A 20,240-nucleotide genomic window follows, 5' to 3' on the forward strand; every position below is an offset into this window, starting at 1 on the left:
ACAAGATTTACGTGGTTCGGCAAATTGCCTACGTCTATGATAACTGTAAAGGATTTTATTATTGAAAAATATCACACTACAATGATGGATTAATCACTATACGTCCACAGTGTTTTTACAACACGACCATATGATATAATAATCATATATATAATTAAACGGCGAAAAAACCCTAAAATGCATGTTCGCTCGAGTGGCGTGTCGAGCGCGCATCGAGCGAACTTCCTTCCCGCATCCGCTCGAGCTCACTGTCGAGCTGACATCGAGCGTTCAACTCTGCCTAACTTCGCTCGAGCGGCCAATGCCTCCGCTCGAGTGAAACTACCTTCCGCCTTTGCTCGAGCTCACTGTCGAGCTAATATTGAGCGTTTAAATCTGTCTGATTTCGCTCGAGCGGCTAATGCCTCCACTCGAGTAGTGTGGACCAGACTCCACAGTACTCAATAGTAAGGATGCTCTTCCTACAAAGGCTAATATGATTAGTAGGACAGTTAATGTGGAAGCTAACTGTTGTTTTTGTCAACATCTAGTAGAGGACTTGGGACATGTTTTACTTTTATGTCCATTTGTTCATGACTTATGGGTGAAAAAGTTTCCTGATTTGTAGTAGCTTCATTAGTTTAGTGCTTTTTTGTCTACTGCAATAGATGTTTACTCGAAAGGTTTCGCAGATGATTTGACAGACTTCTTCCTAATGGCTTGGGGCATGTGGTATAAGAGAGGTAAGATGATTCATGATAAGATTTGTTTACATCCTCAACATGTTATCTCCTTTGCTCTTTCTCAGAAATGCAAGTCTGTCACTTGTTTGCAATTGTAGGGAGTCACTCAGTAGTCTGAATATAGGTGGTCACCTTCACCAGAAAACTGGTTCAAGTTAAACATCGATGGGGCATTGTTCTTTGACTATAATAAGATAGGTGTTGGTGCCATTTTAAGGAATTCACTGGGTGATGTTTTTATGGCCTTCAGCAGAGTTGAACATGAGTTTCTTGAACCAGAAAATGTTGAGGCAATGGCTTTATTGAGAGGTCTCTAGTTTGGCATGAACATTGGCATCCAAAACATTTTTATTGAAAGTGATTGTCTTTTGTTGGTGGAGGAGGTTAACAAGGGTGATGAATCATTTTCTTTTATAAGAACTGTTGTCTCTAAAATTTGACAATTGATGCAAAGCCTCCCTCATTGCAAATTACAACATGGAAATTGACTATCAAATGTAGCTGCAGATCGACTTGCAAGACATGCATGGTCGATTCAAAATATGCAACTTTGGTGGCATAGTTCTCCTGTTTTTATTGAGAATGTTATTTATGTTGACAAACAGTCTTGTAAATAGGTTTGAGTTGTTATTCCTCTCTTGAAATGAAGTTATTTTTTATAAAAGAACTAATAGAAATAAAGAAGCGTTGTAGAGAGAGAGAAAAAAAAGAAAACAATTTTTATAAATTTAGATTATATAAGTGTTGTGAGAAATCCAATTTTTTCATTGAGAGTCTTGCTTTTTCTTTTTAAACATTCAAAATTTATCAGCCTTAAAATTATATTTAGTATTAATTAAAAAAATAACAAAGAAAGAGTGAAAAGATGGCTAGTCGGAAAGTCATTTTCTAACATTAATATATTTTTTTAATAAGTTCTAACATTAAAGATGGCGGGTTGGAAAGTCATTTTCTAACATTAATATTTTTTTTGATAAGTTCTAACATTAATATTTGATTGTATGTCGAAAGAAAATGAAAGTGAGGGTTATTTGGTAAACTGGCGTGCGTTCCAATGCCAGCTTTGGAAATATTAAAAAAAGGGGGTAGAAACTCAGCTGAGTGTTCAAAAAGTCCCCAAACTCCTCTCTCTCTCTCTCTCTCTCTCTCTCTCTCTCTCTCTCTCTCTCTCTCTCTGTCTCTGTGAGAAAAGTCTCGCAAATCGCCCCGCCTAGTATTTGTTATTGTTTGTTGGGGAAAGGGGGTTGGTGCTTCGGCTCCACCCACCTCCCATCCTCGCCGCCCTAGGCATTGTGTTTTTTTTTTCCCGTTTATTTATGTCTTTTTCTAGTTGGTTTTTATGTGATTTTCTATTAGCACAATCACTAGCCAATCTACTGCCTTCCGGTGATCAAAGGTAGCTTCCCCAACATCCTCGCCGGCCTAGGCATTGTTTTTTTCCGTTTATTTATGTCTTTTTCCAGTTGGTTTTTATGTGTTTTTTTGTTAGCACAATCACTTGCCAATCTACTGCCTTCCGGTGATCAAAGGCTGACACGCGCCCCCCCAACAGCTTCTCCAGGTGCCGATTGTCCTGTTAGCGGAAGAAATCAACTTTTCGTGCGGCGCGTATGGCTCACGTGCGGCCTATGCCGCGAGTGAGATTCACGTGCCTCCATGTTTCGGGGAGTTTTCTATCGCCACGCGCAGCAATTTCTGAATTAGCACCTTCGGATCTTTCAGATTCAACTGCTTTTCACTCTCCAATTGTGGCGCGTGGCCTGCACGGGTTGCCACTGCTAGTTTTGGCCCTTTGCCGGCGATTCGACACAGTGACTGATTGCTACGCTATGTTTCAACTTTCCTTAATCCATAATTGAGTGAAAGTGGATGTAATAGTTTATTCCAGCCAATCCAGACCAACACGTTGCAACACACCCTTTTGTACTGCGGCTTTCAGCCACAGTTTTATATTCTGTTCATCAAACTATATTAAAACTATTATCAAGCGGTCTTCCCCTTGTGGGAAATGGGTGAGAGCAATTTGTTTGGTTTCGATTACTCTCTTTATTTTTTCTTTTTGTGTTGTAATGTGTGTTAGCTTTGGAAAGACTGTAGGGGACTGCTATCTTATTGAACTTATATCTTGTATCTATTAGTTTATCTATAAATATCATACTTTCAAGAAGAGAAGGAAAAAAAAAAAAACTTGACCGAGCTTTCGGAGGGCTCTAGACTATAGAGCAACAAACAATAGAAGTTTTAAAAACGTATAGGGTACTGTCTGTTTCTGCGAATTCCCATTAATCCAACATTATCTTTTCGTACCATACACCTTTCTCAAATATCGAATATATCCCTTATCTTCATCATTTTTATAATTTTTTATAATTTCTTCTTATTTTATTTAATTATTATAATTTTTTTAAATTTTTACATAAAATAAAATAAATAATTTAATTTTTTTTAAATTTTAATAATAAAATAATATTATAATAATATATTTTAATAATATTTTATTTAATTTTCAGTCCGACCCATTTCACCGTTCTTACTATCCCACGTCTTACCATCGGAACAAACGATGCTTAACGATAGCTCACTTCGCTAGATACAAACGATGCCTTAACGATAGCTCACTTCGCTTTTAGCTCGCATTCCCAATCAAGCTCATTGGCTCCACAACAGTGAAACACACACACACACTCCCTCTGTCTTTTTGTTTTTGATTCCCCGCCGGAAATTCCTCATGATTTCCTGCCGGATATCACAACCCTAGCGCAATGCTTCTCTGTTTCGGTTTCAGCTTCTTGCCTCTTCAGATTTGAAAAAGCGTTATTCAGGTGCAATTATATTCTGTGTATCGGAGTTTGCGTTTACATTGTACTTCTTGCTTCTCTTTCGTCCTCTCTCTTTCTGTCCGGAAGTGTTCATCTGAACTAGATTGACCCGGAAGCTTGAATTATTTTGGGCTAGAGAACCTGCATTTTGTGCAGACCCAAGTATTGTCATCTGCTTTCAATAGCAGAGGTGTCGGTTCTGAACTTGCATTCCAGTTTCTTGCAAAATCTTAGACTTCTAGGTGGCTCTACCTATATCTTTAGTTTACTTGAACGTATTTTGAAGTTGGTACTGAATTATCACCAGTTTGTTAAAGTTTGAGCAAATGAATTTGGGTTTTACGCATGGGAGCCAAGGAATGACAGCGACCGGTCAGCTAACTAAATAATTGCATAAGGAGTCGAATTTTTTATCTTCTGAAATCCAAATGTGAAAATGATTTAAGATTCAGAGTCTATTAGTTTTCTTTTCTTTTCTTTGCTACTTTTTCCTGCAAACCAAACAGAGCATTTGCGAAAATTTCGCTACATTTTTATGCACTTTTATTTGGCTATTGGTGGATCAGATTGTTAGTTTCACTTTGCTCGAGCTGGTGAACTAGGATGGAAGAAGCCTTGGTACAACCAGGTGAAGATGTAGTGGAAAAGCCCCTAATTCCAGAGAAACAGATCTCTGTTGGTTCATCAGAAAGCACAAAAGAGGTTTTCAAAACCGTGAAAGTTAGTGTTGCATCGGTCTCAAGTCTCTCGGAGGCAAAGGGTCATGTCAGGAAGAGATTGGACTACAAAGCTGGTCTGGACGCTGCGTCGAATGTGATGAAACCAACTGTAAGTGCGTCACTGAAAAGTTCAAATGTCGTTCCGGCGGCTAGGCGAAACAGTACAGGAGGCTTGCCCGAGAAGCGGCAAAGCAATATTGGCTCGGTTGCGGGGAAAAAGACTACTCCTTTTGTTTCTGCACCAGTAAGGCGGTCTCTTCCGGAAGTTAGGAGTTCATTGCCTTCACCTATTACCAAAGCTTCGCCACGAGCTAAAGTGTCGGGGACTAGAAAGTCTGTTCCCGTGTCACCAGTTGGTCGAAGTCTGAACACATCAACTGGGTCCGATGTTGCTAAACAGGAGACTGCGAGGAAGTCTTCAATGAAGCCAGCATCATCAGCCTCTTCTCCTTCTTCTTCTAGAATGGTTACTTCTACGTCATTGGGCAGCAGTGGTAGCAGCGGAATTAGGAAGACGGTTTCAAAGGTTTCTTCCTCGTCAGCTCGTTCACCTTCAGTTTCCAGTGGATTGAGAGCTCGGTCTTTGTCGTCATCACTGGATAGGAGTTCTAGTTTATCTGGACGCAGGCAAGTGGCGAATCCTGAAAGCCGGGATTCAAGGTTCATTGCTCTTCCACAGGTGGAGATTAAAGCTAGTGATGATGTGGTATGCACCATCTGCAGAACTTTAAATTATGCATGGTGGTAAAAGGGTAGCTTAATTAAATTAAGGATCTATCCTGCTTTGGTTTAGTTAACTTACTTTCCAGAGAGATTCTCTTGAGAATAAATGATCTTTTTTTCTTTCAATGAAAAAATTCAGTCGGCCTTGAAGGGTGAAGTTGCTTATTATTAGTCTGCCGTATGTTAGTAGCATCGCTTGTCTTCTTCTTCTCATTGTGCCTGTCGAGCACCATGGAATATATTCCATTAGACATCTTTTCTCTTGATGACAGTAGCACATCTTTTAAATCTCTGATGGAAATATGGGCATTTCAGATAGTCATTGCGGCATAACTGCAGTTCAAGTATACTAACCGTACCTCTAAGATCATCTAATGATTGGTGCTACTAAATTACTGTGAGATTTTAATTTTATTTTGTTCTCTGAGTCGTTTCACATAGCATAAAAAGGGTAACTTCATTTTGACTGCAAGAATTGACTATTAGGGATGGCATCTTAGCCAAACAGAATAGATCCTGTCAATACTATTATATCGGAAATAAAATCTGTTAGTTCATTGCTTATTAGTGATTTGTTTTGTGTTATATCAGAGGTTGGATCGTCGAGGTCATAGAGTTCGGAGTCTCAATGCAAGTGGCTTGAACTTGTCAGCAAATTTAGAGGTAACCCGATCTTTTATCTGATGTATTATTATTTTCACTTAATGAATAAATATTCTATCATTTTGTAATTAAATGCCTTGTTATTATTGCTTTTAATCCTCTGTCAATTTCTTGTGCATGAAGTTCTGTGCCTTAAAGTTTTGATAAGTGAAATAGCTTTTTAGTTGATTCTAAACTCATGTCTTGCAAAATTGAAGTTTACTTAATAGGGTGGTTAGCATGTGCGTGGTACATTGTAGTCTTCCTTGTAGCAATGCTCTTGTTATTGAAAAGGGGCTTTTACCATCAAAATAAGGGTCTTCCAAAGCTTATTGCCTTTAAATTCTTTGTTGAATGGAAAGGTTGATTTTAAGATACAAAAGGAAAAGTTTGCCACAAATTTTCAAAAACCACACGGAGGATGTTCATTTTCGAGAAGAGGAACTTTTGACAAATCAATAAAGTACATCGGGTGATTGAGTGATGCCCAAGGAAGTTGTGGATCTCCTTGCATGTTGGTGTGGTTTTGAGTCAAGGAAAAGTATTGCTGCCAGATGGAGAATGATTCCCTTGTGTCTAATGTGGTGTATATGGCTGGAAAGGAATGGAAGATGCTTTGGAGATGAAGAGAGTTCTTTTGAATATATTCGCTATTTTTTCTTTTCTTTTCTTCTTTGAGTTTGTGGGCTAGGATCTTTGTGAGGAATGATGATATTGTACTAAATCTATTTCTATCGTAGTTTCCTGCTTTCTAGTGTGTAGTAGGTGTTTCCTTTGTATACTTCTTTTGTACTTGGGCTGTGCCTATGCTTGGTAATAAAATTCTTATTAACTATAAAAAAAAAGAAGTACATTAGGTGATGGGATGGCTCTTTTATTACTTTTAGAACTTGGGGGATGCTGTGATTGTTTCCAGGAGCTCTTTCTTTATTTGAATCAAGAGTTCTTATTTTCTTTCTGTGTTATTGGAGAAAAACCAGAACAACTTCACAAAATGGAACCATCTCAAACTAAAAGACCCAAACTACTTCAAAACTTGGAACAGTTTCAAAATAAACTGACTGTCTATTTTGTCTGCATCATAGTTGTGTAGCATTAGTTGATTTAGGAGCGCTGATAATCCTCTTTTGCAGTTTGTTTATCTCAGAGACAATCTCTTGTCTACATTGGAAGGAGTTGAGATACTGAAGAGGGTTAAGGTTCGTTATTTCGTGATATACATACACATGCACACACACCGGTTTTATTCGATTCTATTCAATGGACATTGTACCAGATGCGAAACATAGATTTGTGAAAGAATAGCTTGATGTTATTGGTAGTATTGATTCTTCACAGGTTCTTGATTTGAGCTTCAATGACTTTAAAGGGCCTGGATTTGAACCACTTGAGAATTGCGAAGCTCTACAGGTATGTGTCTCATGTGTATTCATATTTTGATGGCAATGATTCGGCATTTGTTAGAGTTATCAATGCAATAGGGTCCAGCATGTTTATTATTTTTTAACTGCTGTAGCAACTATATCTCGCTGGGAATCAAATTACATCACTTGCAAGCCTCCCACAGCTTCCTAATTTAGAGGTATTCCTTTGAAGCTTTGCTGATCATCAATGAATGTTCACGCTTCAGGTGGTTAAAATAACTGTATATTTTTTCCTCTCCTCCCCCCTTATTTTGCAGTTTCTTTCTGTTGCTCAAAATAAGTTGAAGTCTCTTTCAATGGCTAGTCAACCTCGACTGCAGGTTTGTCCTTGTTTTATGTAGGTTATTTCTTCCTCATCACCACTTTATGAAGTCATATTTTTTACTTAATTTTCATGTAGGTATTAGCTGCCAGCAAAAACAAAATTTCAACTCTAAAGGGTTTCCCACATTTACCAGTTCTTGAGGTCAGTCCTGTAATTTTGTTTGTTAGACATGGTGCATGCTAGATAGTTACTCAAGTAGTCTTACATGTTCTTGTTTTACTCAAGTAGTCTTATGTAGGCTCTTCATAAAAACACCTCAGTCTCACATTGAGAATATGGATAACCCACCTAGAGTGGTTAGGTTATAAACGTAGTCATGGGTGCTAAGCCCCACAACAATTACTTACAAGGTGAAACCGGGCTTGTAAGTGAGCTTCAAATGGACTGGTCTTTTTTGGGATAATAGCATAGATATGGCTAGCGCTTTTCCAAGGTCGTTACGCTCTCATTTCATCATGCATTATATTTAATAATACTAACCCACTGTAGAAAATCTGTTGGTTTAAATCACTATCATTTAAGTTCTCTTATTGCCAAAATATGGTGGGGATGGGTTGATTTGGGAAATTTTATTTGTTTAGCTCTGAAAATTAATAGAAATACAGGAAAGGGATTTGGATAACCTATCAGGAATTTGGGATAAGGACTTGTAGAGTTTGTGGATGAAAGTTGGATGATCCATAGTATCTGGATTTTCCAACATCTCACCTTGTCAACTTTGACAATAAAGTAATAAATTCTTTTGAAATATTATTATGTTCAGGGAGTAGCAATCAATTCTTTTGGTAGGCTTACCTTAATGAAATTGCTCTTAATTTTATTTTTTATTTTTTATTTTTATGTCGGAGAACCTCTCAAAGGCAGGGCCCTTCGGACCCACCCTTGTAGAGTAAACCCCAGTCCCGTGCACTGCACCCTTGAAAGTTTCCCTGCACGGAATTGGTTAAATCACTGGATTTTCACTAGGGGGTGTGGCCTCAAAGGATTGTTTGCACTCATGAGGTTTTGAACCCTGGACTTTACATGAAAGTGCTCTGTTAACCTGCCTACATACTTCTTTATTGTCAATGATATCTATCTATGGCAGTAAATATATATGGCTGTAACTAGCAGTAGTTGTATATATGTGTATAGGCGCCAACTTTAGTTTTATTTCCTTTCTAGTATTCCTTTATTCTTTTCTATTTTACAGATGACTTGTAGGCTGTAATTAAGACTTGGCAGTATATATAATATATTGAAACTTTCATTTGAGGGTATTCAAGCAAACTTGACATGGTATCGGAGCCCTAGATTTTTTTTTTTTTTTTTTTTTTTTTTTTTTTTTTTTTTCTGGGCAATTTTTTTCAGCAAAAATACCTTTCATATGAAAGACCTTGGCCCACTTCAGTATTTTCTTGGTCTCGAGGTACATTTTTGTTCCAATGGTATGCTTTTGCATTAGCACAAGTATACCCAAGAGATTCTCACCTTGGTTGGCTTCAATCTGGGATTAGCATGGACAATGCCAGGAAGGGTAGTTGAGTTACTAGCAAGTTCGAGAGGAATATCAGGGATAGCACAGATTGCAGCACTGTGGAAAATGGCCCCCATTTGTATCTTATAGTGCATCTGGAGTGAAAGAAATGATAAACATTTTGAGGACCAGAAAAGATCTATAGAAGAATTTAGGAGTTTTTTATATAAGACTTTGTTTTCGTGGGCCGTTGCTTTAGAGTTTAATGGTCTCAGCTTTCATGATTTCCTTGTAACAGTTTCTAGCTCTTAAAACGGTGCATTCACATGTATACTTCCAATGTACCTGACTTATGCCTTTCTTTATATCAATAAAATTTAATATTACTTATAAAAAAAAAAAAAATTCTAGAAACTCCGTACTTACACCTTTGGAGGTCAATTTAAAGCTTTGTTGGGATGAGGGAGACCTATTATCTGATCCATCTTTGTATCGGCAGTTTGTAGGGAGTTTAAATTACTTGACTATTACCCGACCTGATATTTCCTTTGCTATCCAGCAAGTCAGTCAATTTATGCAGGCTTCTTGAATCTCATCTAGAAGCAGTACGACAGATCATTCGTTATCTCAAAGGTACCTCTGGTAGAGGTTTATTCTTTCCTACTGAGATTTCCTTACAATTAACGGGTTACAGTGATGCTGATTGGGCTAGTTGTGTGGATACTCGTTGTTCAGTTACTGCTTGGTGTATGTTTTTTGGTAATGCTTTCATTTATTGGAAAAGTAAGAAGTAGGATCGAGTATCCAAATCTTGTACTGAATTTGAGTTTCGTGCTATGTCATAAGCATGTTTTGAGATTGTGTGACTTTGGGGTTTAAAGAGTGAACTTTGTGTTCTGCAACTTACACCTACTCCTCTTCATGTGGATAACACCAGTGCTATTCAAATTGCGGCCAATCCTGTGTTCCATGAGTGCACCAAGTACATTGAAGTATATTGCCATTCCATTCGTGAGGCATTTGATCATCATGTGATTTCACTCCCTCACATTTCTACCGAACACCAAACTGCTGACATCTTTACCAAGTCTATGTCTCGCCATCATCATCAATTCATGATTGACAAATTGATGCTTCCTGATTGATCGACATCAATTTGAGGGGGGATGTCAATGATATCTATATATGGCTGTAAATAGCAGTAGTTGTATATATGTGTATAGATGCCAACTTTAGTTTTATTTCCTTTCTTGTATTCCTTTATTCTTTCCTATTTTACAGATGACTTGTAGGCTGTAATTAAGACTTGGCAGTATGTATAATATACAGAAACTCTCATTTGAGGGTATTCAAGCAAACTTGACATTTATTTCCACTTTCCACAAACAATGCCAACCGTATTGAGAAGCTAAAGTGGGATTTCTTGTGTAGTGGGATGGGGTACGAGTTTTAAGTTCCATCTTGTGAATTTGACAACAGTATGTACAACATCTTTTGGGGAGGATTGGGTGTTCGTAAATTGGTGATGTTTAATGAAGCCCTTTTGGGGAAATGGATGCAACGATACTGGTAAGAAAGGGAGACTTTATGGAAGACTATTATATTTGTTCTTCGATGAAGCATGGGGTGGCCGGTGCTTGGATGAGATATGTGGACCACATTGGGTGAGTTTGTTGGCATGACATATGGCGTGGTGATAGAAATTTTGACGAGGAGAACTCTAAGAGGCTTTTTCCTAAGAGGCTTTTTCAAGTGACAAGTGATCTTGTAGGGGAAGTGGGATTTGTGCTTGGGGAAGAGAATATGGAGGAACATCTGGATTTTAGAATGCAGTACTTGATTTCGTTGAATTGTTTGTTTCCAGACCAATCTAGTGTCTCAGACTGGGTGTTTAACATAGTAAAGGACATTCAGGAAATAGTGGGTTTGAAGTGTGAAAGATATGAGGAGCAGTTCATGGTCTTACTTACCGCTATTGAAGCAGGTCATCAACTATCAAAGGAAAACTAGGGTTTTCTTTACTTAAGATGCAGCAGTCTCCTAATAGGATATGTTTTCTAATAGTTATCTTGTATTTAAATTAAACTTGTACATATTTAGATAGGATAAGTCAAGTAGTTAGTGGAGATTCAAATTGAATCACAATCTTATCTTTGTAACCCGAGGACTATTGTTTATTTAATGAGAAGAAAATACCTCAAGAGGTACTTCGGCTAAAACTCTGACATGGTATCAGGAGCGGCTAAAACTCTGACATCAACAAAGAAGGAAAGTTGGTTCAAAGAAACAGTGTGAACTCAAGATGCTAACTTGGTCAATGAACTCTGAAGGTAGTTCTAGCAGGGATAGGGCTAAAGGGAAGGGGTTGGCCTATCCCAAATGAAACAAAAAATTGTCTCGTGGAATGTTCGTGGACTTAATGAGGCTAGTAAGCATTTTCAAGTAAGAAACTTGCTGCAAGGGTGGAAGGTGGACATCGTTTGTTTACAGGAGATGAAGTTGAAAGTAATAACTACAAGAATTGTAAGAAGTATATGGAGCTGCGTACACGTAGATTGGGTTTATTTGGCAGCTAACAGGGCCTCAGGAGGTGTGTTGGTGATGTGGGACCAATGAGTGGTGGAGAAAAGGAAGGAGTTCATAAGGTTATTTACGGTGGCATGCTCCTTTAGGAGTATGTTAGATGACTTTTTGTGGGCCTTTGTGGGTGTTTATGGTCCTAATTCAGATAATGATCGAAGCTTATTGTGGGATGAACTAGCTGGAGTACACAGTTGGTGGGATCTTCCATGGTGCATTGGTGGAGACTTTAATGTAATAAGATTTCCCAGTGAGTGCTTTGGCAATAGAAGAATGCGTCCGGCAATGTCAGATTTTTCGGAATGCATCTTTGAGTTATCTAGTGGATTTACCAATGGCGGGGGGGTCCTTGCATGTGGGCTAACAATCAGACGTGGTCTCGATTAGATAGATTCTTAATCTCTTCGGAGTGGGAGATTCATTATTCGGAGGTTTGGCAAAAGAGATGCCTCGACTATGCTCAGATCATTGACCCATCTTGTTGGATTGTGGTGGGATTCAAAGAAGATGTCGATATTTTAAGTTTGAAAACATGTGGTTGAAATCGAAATGTTTCGTGGATAGGGTTAGACAATGGTGATCTTCTTATCAGATACAGGGTGCTCCTAGTTTCATGTTTGCGAGTAAATTGAAAGCGTTAAAACAAGACCTAAAGCTTTAGAATAGATAGTCTTTTGGCGACATTGGGGCACACAAGGAAAGTAAGATAAGGGAGATTCATGAGCTAGAAAGGTTACAAGAGTCTAGGACCTTAACACGAGAAATCAGACCAAAAATTAGTGCTGGTTGCAGATCTCGAGCGGATCATTCGACTAGAAGAGACCTTGTGGCAGCAAAAGTAGAGAGCGGTATGGTTGAAGGAAGGTGATTGAAGTACTAAGTTTTTCCATAGGGTAGCCAATTCTCACAGGAGATACAATAATATAGAGGCCTCGTTTAGTTACACAGTTAAGAGGAGATAAGATGAGATGTTTTGTTGAAAGTTGAATAAAATATTGTTATAATATAATTTTTTAATAATAGTTTTGTTTTAGGATTTGAAAAAGTTGAATTATTTATTATATTTGTATGGAGATTTTAAAAAGTTGTAATGATTAGATGAGATGAGATGGTTTAAGTTTGGGTAAACAAACGGGGCCTGAGATGTTGAAGATTGGTGGGGTAGAGTGTAAGGATGAGCAGCGGATCAACAACCATGTAGTTGGTTTTTATGAACAGCTACTTACTGAGCAAGTGGGTTGGTAGCCTAAGCCTGATGGGCTGGTTTTTGATGCCATTGGGCCTATGGATGGTTGCCGTTTGGAGAGGCCTTTTGAGGAGGTCAAGCCGAAACGCCACTTTTATTGCTTTGATACCAAAGAAGGTTGGGGCTGCGAAGATTAAGGAATTTCGACCTATTAGCCTAGTAAGTGGGGTTTATAAGATTCTTTCTAAGGTTCTTGCGAATCGCCTTAGCGAGGTTGTGGGAAAGATAATCTCAAAGCTCCAAAATGCTTTTGTAAATGATAGACAGATTTTAGATGTGGTTCTTATTGCAAATGAATGTCTAGACAGTAGACTGAAAGCTAGCAATGCAAAGATCATATGCAAGTTAGACATGGAGAAGGCGTATTGGGACTTCTTGCTTGACCTTCTTGGGAGGTGTGGTTTTGGGGAAAGATGGCGATCATGGATCCGTTGGTGTATATCTACGGTGAAATTGTCAGTTTTGATAAATGGAAGCCCAACTGGATTCTTCAATAGCACACGAGGTCTAAGACAAGGAGATCTACTGTCCCCACTACTCTGTTATTGTGATGGAGGCTTTGAGCATATAATCTCAGCCCTGGTTAACAATGGGCGTGTGACCAGTTATTCGATTGGATCTTCGGGTGGGGAACTTATTAATATTTCTCATCTATTGTTTGCAGATGACATTTTAATCTTTTGTGAGGCTGATCATAATCATGTTCGAGTATTGAAGGCCCTTTTACTTTGCTTTGAATTAGTTTTGGGGTTGAAAGTGAACCTGGACAAATCAGAGATGGTGCTTATTGGAGGTGTGCAGCGTATACGACACTTGGCTAATACTTTGGGGTGTAAGATCGCCGCACTTCCTATGACATATCTTGGGCTTCCGTTGGGGGCCGCCTCAAGAGCGGCTTTGGTATGGGATACAGTGATTGAGAAAGTGGAGCGTCGATTAGTAGGTTGGAAGAGAATGTACCTGTCAAAAGGGGGTGAGATTACCCTAATCAAGAGTACCTTATCTAACCTATCGACATATTTTTTATCCTTGTTCCCTATTCCAGTAAGTATGTTGCTTTGAATTGAGAAACTACAATGGGACTCTTTGTGGGGTGGGTTGGGTGAGGAGTTCAAATTCCACCTAGTTAGGTGGGAAAAGGTGTGTAGTCCTCTCCCTAATGGTGGTTTGGGCGTTAGAAATTTGAGTCTTTAATCAGGTGTTACTAGGAAAATGGCTGTGGAGATACCATAAAGAACCAGAAGCCCTATGGAAGTTAGTGATTGAGAGTAAATATCGTGGCCTTTGGGGGGGTGGTGTACCAATGAGGTGAGAGGGACATCTGGAGTGGGGTTGTGGAAACATATAAAAAGAGGATGGGGGGTCTTCTATTGTCACACAAGATTTTGTCTAGGAGAGGGGTCAGGATCAAATTTTGGTATGATGCTTGGTGTGGTAATTGTGCTCTGAAGGATTAATTTCTGCTCCCTTTAGGGTCGCAAGTGCTAAAGGGTTTCAGTGGCGGATGTCGTGATAGTGGGGGAACAAATCTAGTGGAACATCAACTTTAGCCGGGTGGCTCACGATTGGGAAATGGACAGCTTTGCAACCTTCTTCAACCTTTTGTACTTACTCAAACCGAGCAACCAGCATGCTGATTTATTGTGGTGGATTCCTATAGGTAAAGACTTGTTCTTGATTTGCTCGTTCTATTAGTCTCTTTCACAAGAGCTTCCCATTCAGTTTCCTTGGAAGAGGCTTTGGAGACATAAGGTGCCTCTCAAAGCAACGTTTTTTGTGTGGACCACTTCCTTGGGTAAGATCCTCACAATGAATAACTTGAGGAAAAGAAGGGTGATCATCGTAGATTGGTGTTGCTCGTGTAGGAATTGGGGTGAATTTGTGGACCATCTTCTACTACACTGTGAGGTAGCTCGAGGGTTATGGAACAAGGTATTTAGTAGACTAGACTTGGGCTGGGTTATGCCTGAGACAGTAGTGGCGGTCTTAGCTAGTTGGATAGATCTAAGAGGCAATCAACAGATCAAAGCTGTATGGAAGATGATCCCTATTTGCATCATGTGGTGTGTTTGGCAGGAGCACAATGAACAGGCGTTTGAGGACAAAGAGAGATCGTTGGAGGAACTAAAAGCTTTCTTCTTTAGAACTCTTTGTACTTGGGCTATTGCCGATAATTTTAATGCCCAAAATTTTCATGATTTTCTTGTATCTATTGCTCCTACGTAGTTAGGGCATTCTTTGTACTGAACACAACTGTTGCCTATTCATTTAATTAATATACTTTGATTTACTTATAAAAAAAAAGAAGTATTGAAGACACATTCCCAATAGTATTTGAGATTGCATAGGTAAAGGATGCTTCAATAGCTGATCTCTTAAAATTCTCTAGAGGCCCCACTTAATGGAATATTAATTTCTTTAGAGCAACACTTCTCCTTCTTAAATAGGTTTCTCTCTTGTATGCCATCTTGATTACATGGGTTATGCCTATGATTAATACAATCGTTTACTTATAAAAAAAAAAAAAAAAATTCTTCAGAGCAGCACAAGATTAAGAGTTCAATGTTATTATTGAGTTTTTTTACTTTGTTGTACACTACAAGCATGATAGTTGGTTTGTAGATGTAGTCGATAAACAAGAGAGAGAGAGAGAAAATACTTTGTTGTGTTTTATTGATGAATATCCAACTATACATATACATAGAGTAGTGACCATTATACCCCCATACTATACAATTAGTTACAACTATGTATTCCAACACTCCCCCTCAAGCTGGGGCATATATATCATCTAAACCTAGCTTGGAACAAATTAACTTTAGCCGACTATGACAAAGTGGTTTGATAAACACAGTTGCAAGTTGATCAGCAGACTTCACAAAGGGTGTAGAAATGTCACCACTGAATATCTTATCTCGAATGAAGTGACAATCGATCTCAATGTGTTTAGTCCTCTCATGGAACACAGGATTAGACACAATATGTACTGCAACTTGATTATCACAAAATAACTGAAGGGGGACAGGAGCTGGAAACCCAATCTCATGAAGAAAGTGTTGCAACCATGTCAGCTCACTAGCAGTGTGAGCCATTGCTCTGTATTCGGCCTCTGCACTAGATCGAGCTACGACTGTTTGCTTCTTACTCTTCCATGTAACCAAGTTACCTCTTACAAAGGTACAATATCCAGTAGTTGATCTTCTATCTAAAGGAGATCCTGCCTAATCAGCATCTGAAAAAGCTTCAATTCTAAGATATCCATTTGGTCTATACAACAACCCAAGGCCAGGAGCTCGCTTAAGATACCGAAGACTATGGATTACAGCATCCCAATGTGAGACCCTAGGCGTTTGTAGAAATTGGCTCAATACACTTACTGCATAAGAAATATCAGGTCTAGTGATAGTCAGATAATTTAATTTTCTAACAAGTCTTTGATACCAATTTGGATCTCCAAACAACTCACATTCCTCTTTCAAGAGTTTACGATTTGGATCCATAGGAGTGTCAATAGGCCTTGCACCCAACATGCTAGTTTCTTCCAAAAGATCAAGCACATATTTTCTCTGAGATAGGTTGATACTCTTTTTAGATCTACTAACTTCAATTTCAAGAAAGTATCTAAGTTTTACTAAGTCTTTTGTCTGAAATTGATCATGTAAAAATTGTTTCAGCCTGGCGATTCCAGCTGAATCACTCCTAGTAATTACAATATCATCTACATATACAATCAATAAGATATGACTTGCATCACCATGCAGATGAAATACCGAGTGGTCTGTTTGGCATCTATGAAGACTGAATGCCAATACCCTATCAGAGAACCTCCCAAAAACCATGCTCGAGGATATTTTTTCAAACCATATAATGCATTTTTTAACTTGGAAACTGTACCTCGACACTCCCCCCGAGCAACAAACCCAGGTGGTTGCTCCATATACACTTCCTCATTTAAGTCACCATGTAGGAATGCATTTTTAACATTTAATTGAAATAAGGGCCAATCCAAATTAGCAGCAAGAGAGATCAATACCTGAACAGATGAAATTTTGGCAACGGGGGAAAAAGTTTCGTCGTAATCAATGCCATAAATTTGAGTGTAACTTTTAGCTACCAAGCGAGCTTTCAGACATTCCACAGAGCCAGTAGGATGGAATTTGATTGTGTATACCCATCTACAACCAACATATTGTTTTTCCGGCGGCAGAGGAACAAGATCCCATGTCCCATTATGGTGAAGAGCATCCATTTCATTTTCTATGGCTGTCCTCCATCCCGAATTAGATAAAGCATCTTGAACTGTCTTAGGAACAGAAACTTTTGACAGTTGAGAAGTAAAAGATGAAAAAGATGGAGACAAAGCATGACAAGAGACATATTGGCTAATCGGATGTTGAGTAACACAAGAATGAGTATTTTTTTTTGAGAGTAATAGGTGGAGATTCTGAAGCACTGGGTAACTCAGGGTCTGAAGACGGAGACAAAGTTGGTGGAGGCAAGGGAGCCGAGGTCTGTGAGCGACGCGAGTACACCTGTAGAGGGACAAGAGAAGGCACTGAAGGGGTTGGGTAACAGTGGTTGATTGTGGAAGAGAAAGGGCTAGGGTAGGTAATGGTAGAGGATCACACTCAACAACCGAAGACTTGTATGAGAAATAGGGTATGGACTCAAAAAATGTGACATCAGCACTCGTGAAGTAGCATCTAAGAGCAGGACTATAGCAGCAATATCCTTTTTGAGTTTGGGAATAGCCAACAAAGAAACACTTAGTAGCACGTGGATCAAGCTTATCAAAGCCTGGGCCAAAATTATGAACATAGCAAACACACCCAAAGATTTTGGATGGAAGAGAAAAGGATGGCAATGAGGGAAACAAGATGGAGAAGGGAGAGGAGCCATCGAGGACAGATGAAGACATACTATTAATAAGGTGACATGTAGAAAGAATACCATCACTCTAGAAACGTTTAGGAACATGCATGTGCAGTAAAAGTGTTCGGGTTACATCTAACAAATGACAATTTTTGCGTTCAACCACTCCATTTTGTTGGGGTGTGTAAGAACATGAAGTTTGATGAACAATTCCCTTATTGCTTAAGTAAGCAGCAAAGACATTAGATTGATATTCTTTAGCATTGTCAGAACGCAAAACTTGAACTTTTTGTCTAAATTGAGTTTTAATTTCTTTTCGAAAGACTTTAAATATGGAAAGGAGTTCAGATCGTGCTTTCATCAGAAATAACCATGTCATACAAGAATAGTCATCAACAAATGTAACAAAATATTGAAACTTGTTTGATACAATGTTGAATAGTCCCCATATATCAGAGTGAACCAATGCAAAAGAACAAGATGCTCGATTATCAACTCGAGGTACAAAAGACACACGGTGGTGTTTACTAAGCTGACATGCTTCACAAGGAAAGGGAGACACATTTCCAAGATCCCTAACTTGACGTTTCAAAAGAGAAAGGGATGGGTGTCCAAGGCGGCAATGCCATTCAAAAGCGGAGGAGGAAGTGAGGGCTCGAGTGGGTGATTGCTCGATGTCGAGGTAATACAGACTACCAGTTTCATGCCCGTACCAATATTCTTCCTTGTCTTGAGATCCTGAAATATACATACAGAAGGAAAAAAGGTCACAGAACATTGAAGATTTTGAGTAATTTTACTAATGGACAGCAAGCTAAAGGGAAAACTAGGAGCATATAGAACATATGACAGGGATATAGAATCAGTGAGTTTGGTGGATCCAATGCCTGTAACTTTAGCAGGAGAACCATTAGCAAGAGTAACACTCTTGGGAAGTGACAGAGTACCTAACTCAGATAAGGAATGAGACAAACCAGTCAGATGTTCATTAGCTCCTGAATCGATGATCCATGAATTTTGGGTAGATGAGACAAGATATGCGGATGCTGTACCTGGTTGGGTAAGAGTAGCTATGGAAGATGAAGCCGCCCTTGTGACTAAAAACTGATCATACTCATCCTTCGATATGCTAATCATCTCTGGAAGCAAGTTGGAACTCGTTGCCTGTGATGTAGAGTCTTGGCAAATGGCTTGATTAGCGGACCCAGATGGTCTACCATGTAGATCCCAACAATAGTCCACCGAGTGGTTAGTGCGACCACAATGGGTGCACTTACAAGATTCATGACCTTGAGTGTGGTTACCTCTGGCATCACGTCCTCCACGTGCACCTCTACCACTTCGGCCTCCACGACCACCAGGAGCAACATAGGAGACAACTAAAGAGGATTTCTCATTACTCTAGTCAGAAGACAACTAAGATCTAGGTCCAGATAATGTGACTCGCTGAAGTCGGGAGAACACATCAGGAAATGAGGGGAGCTGTGGGCTTGCCAGAATTGAGAGCGCACCGACTCATACTCAGGTTTTAAGCCAACTAGGAATCGAACAACATTGAACTCTTCACGTTGTTTTAGCATAATTGAAACATTAGAAGTGATAGGTTGATAAATTTTGAGTTCTTCACATATGCTTATCACCTGAGAGTAATATTCTTCCAGGCCCAAAATACCCTGTTCCAACCCAAAAAATTGTTGACACAACTCATAAATACGGGTTGTTTTTCCAACACCCGAGTACATCTATTTGAGATGCCTCCATATCTCTTGAGTGGTGTCAAAGTGTACTAAACTAGCACAAATATTAGGCTCAATACTAGTCAACATTAGGGAGCATATTTGAGCATCTTCTTGCTCCCATTGAGCAATGGTAGAACTAGTTGAATCAGGCATTGAATCAACCAAGTGGGTACGACGAAGACCCTTACCTTTCAAAAACATTTCAACAGATTTTGACCACAATATGTAGTTTTATCCATTCAATTTCACCGTAGTCATAGGCATATTAACGTTTGGTGCAATAGATAATAACTCAAACTTAGCTTCCATGGAGAAAAATATGAGAATATGGATCAAAAACTGAACAAATACATGCTGGAAAAATAGAAACCAGCTTAACAAACCAAATCTTGAATCTGTACCGGTGGAAAACAGTGGTCGAAACAACCAATTTTAAAGCTTAAACCGGCCCTGTTTCGGTCGGAACCGGTTTTGTTTCGTCGGAACCAGCTTGTATCTAGTTGAACCGGCCTGTATCGGCCGGTACCGGATTTGGGCGTATCGGGTTGAAGAATAAAAACAAAACCGCAAATAAGCTACTCCTAACCAGGAATAAGGAAAGCAGGGTTATCGTATTCCTGTTACCAAACAGGTGCTATTCCAGATAAGATTAGGTTCTTATTCCAGATTGGGGGCATCACAACCACGGATAGGATAGTGGGAACTTGCAACCAAACACCCAGAGACTCCTTCTTCGGTTGGCAATACACCGTCCTTCTGGCAGCCAATGGAGATGAAAACTCACCGGAGTGGACAGACCATGGCGGCGACCTTGATTCCGGTGTCCATTACCCGAGATAACCCCTTATGTCACCGGAAAAACACTTGAGAAGGAGCTGCTGGCTGAAACTACACAACACCACCAACGACCATCAACAACCACCAGCACCCACCAGAAAACACCACTAACTCCGTCGTACAACCACCGCCGACT

General features: G+C 39.3%; 1 protein-coding gene across 2 annotated transcripts in view; it reads left to right on the top strand.

Annotated features, from left to right (window-relative positions):
• The first annotated feature begins 3,275 nt into the window (after nucleotides 1-3,275).
• LOC122276248 (187-kDa microtubule-associated protein AIR9) overlaps nucleotides 3,276-20,240 on the top strand; it is a 43,690-nt gene continuing 26,725 nt past the window's right edge. The window contains exons 1-8 of one of the 2 annotated variants that reach the window (XM_043085827.1): nucleotides 3,276-3,544; nucleotides 4,108-4,966; nucleotides 5,575-5,646; nucleotides 6,759-6,824; nucleotides 6,964-7,035; nucleotides 7,142-7,207; nucleotides 7,307-7,369; nucleotides 7,450-7,515. In XM_043085827.1, coding sequence (XP_042941761.1) covers nucleotides 4,145-4,966; nucleotides 5,575-5,646; nucleotides 6,759-6,824; nucleotides 6,964-7,035; nucleotides 7,142-7,207; nucleotides 7,307-7,369; nucleotides 7,450-7,515 — 1,227 coding nt within the window. In that variant the 5' untranslated portion in view covers nucleotides 3,276-3,544; nucleotides 4,108-4,144. The remainder of the gene's footprint in view (nucleotides 3,545-4,107; nucleotides 4,967-5,574; nucleotides 5,647-6,758; nucleotides 6,825-6,963; nucleotides 7,036-7,141; nucleotides 7,208-7,306; nucleotides 7,370-7,449; nucleotides 7,516-20,240) is intronic. The other variant, XM_043085828.1, reaches the window with a different exon arrangement.

This window comes from Carya illinoinensis, chromosome 9, assembly GCF_018687715.1.
Source record: "Carya illinoinensis cultivar Pawnee chromosome 9, C.illinoinensisPawnee_v1, whole genome shotgun sequence".
Taxonomy (NCBI): Eukaryota; Viridiplantae; Streptophyta; class Magnoliopsida; order Fagales; family Juglandaceae; genus Carya; species Carya illinoinensis.